At 34.3% G+C, this 1,118-nt stretch overlaps 1 protein-coding gene across 1 annotated transcript in view; it reads left to right on the top strand.

The window, feature by feature from the left end:
- The first annotated feature begins 440 nt into the window (after positions 1-440).
- cfap410 (cilia and flagella associated protein 410) overlaps positions 441-1,118 on the top strand; it is a 3,503-nt gene continuing 2,825 nt past the window's right edge. Inside the window, exons 1-2 of the mRNA XM_016504220.1 lie at positions 441-489; positions 572-801. Of these exons, the coding sequence (XP_016359706.1) occupies positions 753-801 (49 nt within the window). The 5' untranslated portion in view covers positions 441-489; positions 572-752. The remainder of the gene's footprint in view (positions 490-571; positions 802-1,118) is intronic.

The following is a 1,118-nucleotide window of genomic DNA, read 5'->3' as shown; positions in this document are numbered from 1 at the left end:
ATCGCGATTAATCGCATCCAAAATAAAAGTTTTTGTTTACATAATATATGTGTGTGTACTGTGTATATTTATTACGAACACATGCATGTATACATTTAAGAAAAATATGTTGTTTATATATTAAATATATTTATAAATAATTTGAATTATATGAATATACATATATGCATGTAAATATTTTTTAAAAATATGTACATGCATGTGTATTTATATATGCATAATAAATATACACAGTACACACATATGTAAACAAAAACTTATTTTGGATGCGATTAATCGTTTGACAGCACTACTATATAGTTATTATTTCAAAATATTATTAAAACTATATTAAAATATTCTATAATTTATTCAGTACCATAGTATGTATCGAAGTACCGTGGTATTACCAAATGATACCATCTCAGTGCGATATCTCACTATGTGTTGATTTTATCCACAGATCTCTATATTTGTGGAGATTCCTAACATCGAGGTTCTCACACTGAGGTTTGTTTTGAGTGTTTTGGCAGTAATCCATAATAATAAATCTCATCATATGACTGTAATAACTCTGTGTGTGTGTTCTCAGTGCTAATCAGATCTCGTCTCTGGAGCACATCTCGTCGTGTCAGCACCTCAGCGAGCTCTATCTGAGACGCAACAGCATCCCGAGTCTGTCGGAGCTGAAGCATCTGCAGCAGCTGAGCCGTCTGAAGGTGCTGTGGCTCGCCGAGAACCCCTGCTGTGATGCTGAGCCGCACAGATACCGCATGACCGTCATCAGAAACCTGCCCGGCCTGCACAAACTCGACAACCAGGGTGAGCCCATTCATCAGTCATTCAAGGACAATACAGCTGTGATGTTGGTCAAATCAGAGTATCACCTGCAACAGAAATATGATCAAATGCATCATATTATATTATATTATATGTGTCCCTGCAGCACAAAAGCAGTCTTAAGTCGCTGGGGTATATTTGTAGCAATAGCCAACAATACATTGTATGGGTCAAAATTATACATTTCTCTTTTATGCTAAAAATCATTAGGATATTAAGTAAAGATCATGTTCTATGAAGATATTTTGTAAATTTCCTACCGTAAATATATAAAAACTTAATTTTTGATTAGTAATATG

This window comes from Sinocyclocheilus anshuiensis, unplaced genomic scaffold (assembly GCF_001515605.1).
Source record: "Sinocyclocheilus anshuiensis isolate Anshui unplaced genomic scaffold, SAMN03320099.WGS_v1.1 scaffold250, whole genome shotgun sequence".
In the NCBI taxonomy this organism is placed as follows: domain Eukaryota; kingdom Metazoa; phylum Chordata; class Actinopteri; order Cypriniformes; family Cyprinidae; genus Sinocyclocheilus; species Sinocyclocheilus anshuiensis.
Note: the sequence above shows the minus strand (reverse complement) of the source record. Positions and strands in the feature narration are given on the sequence as shown.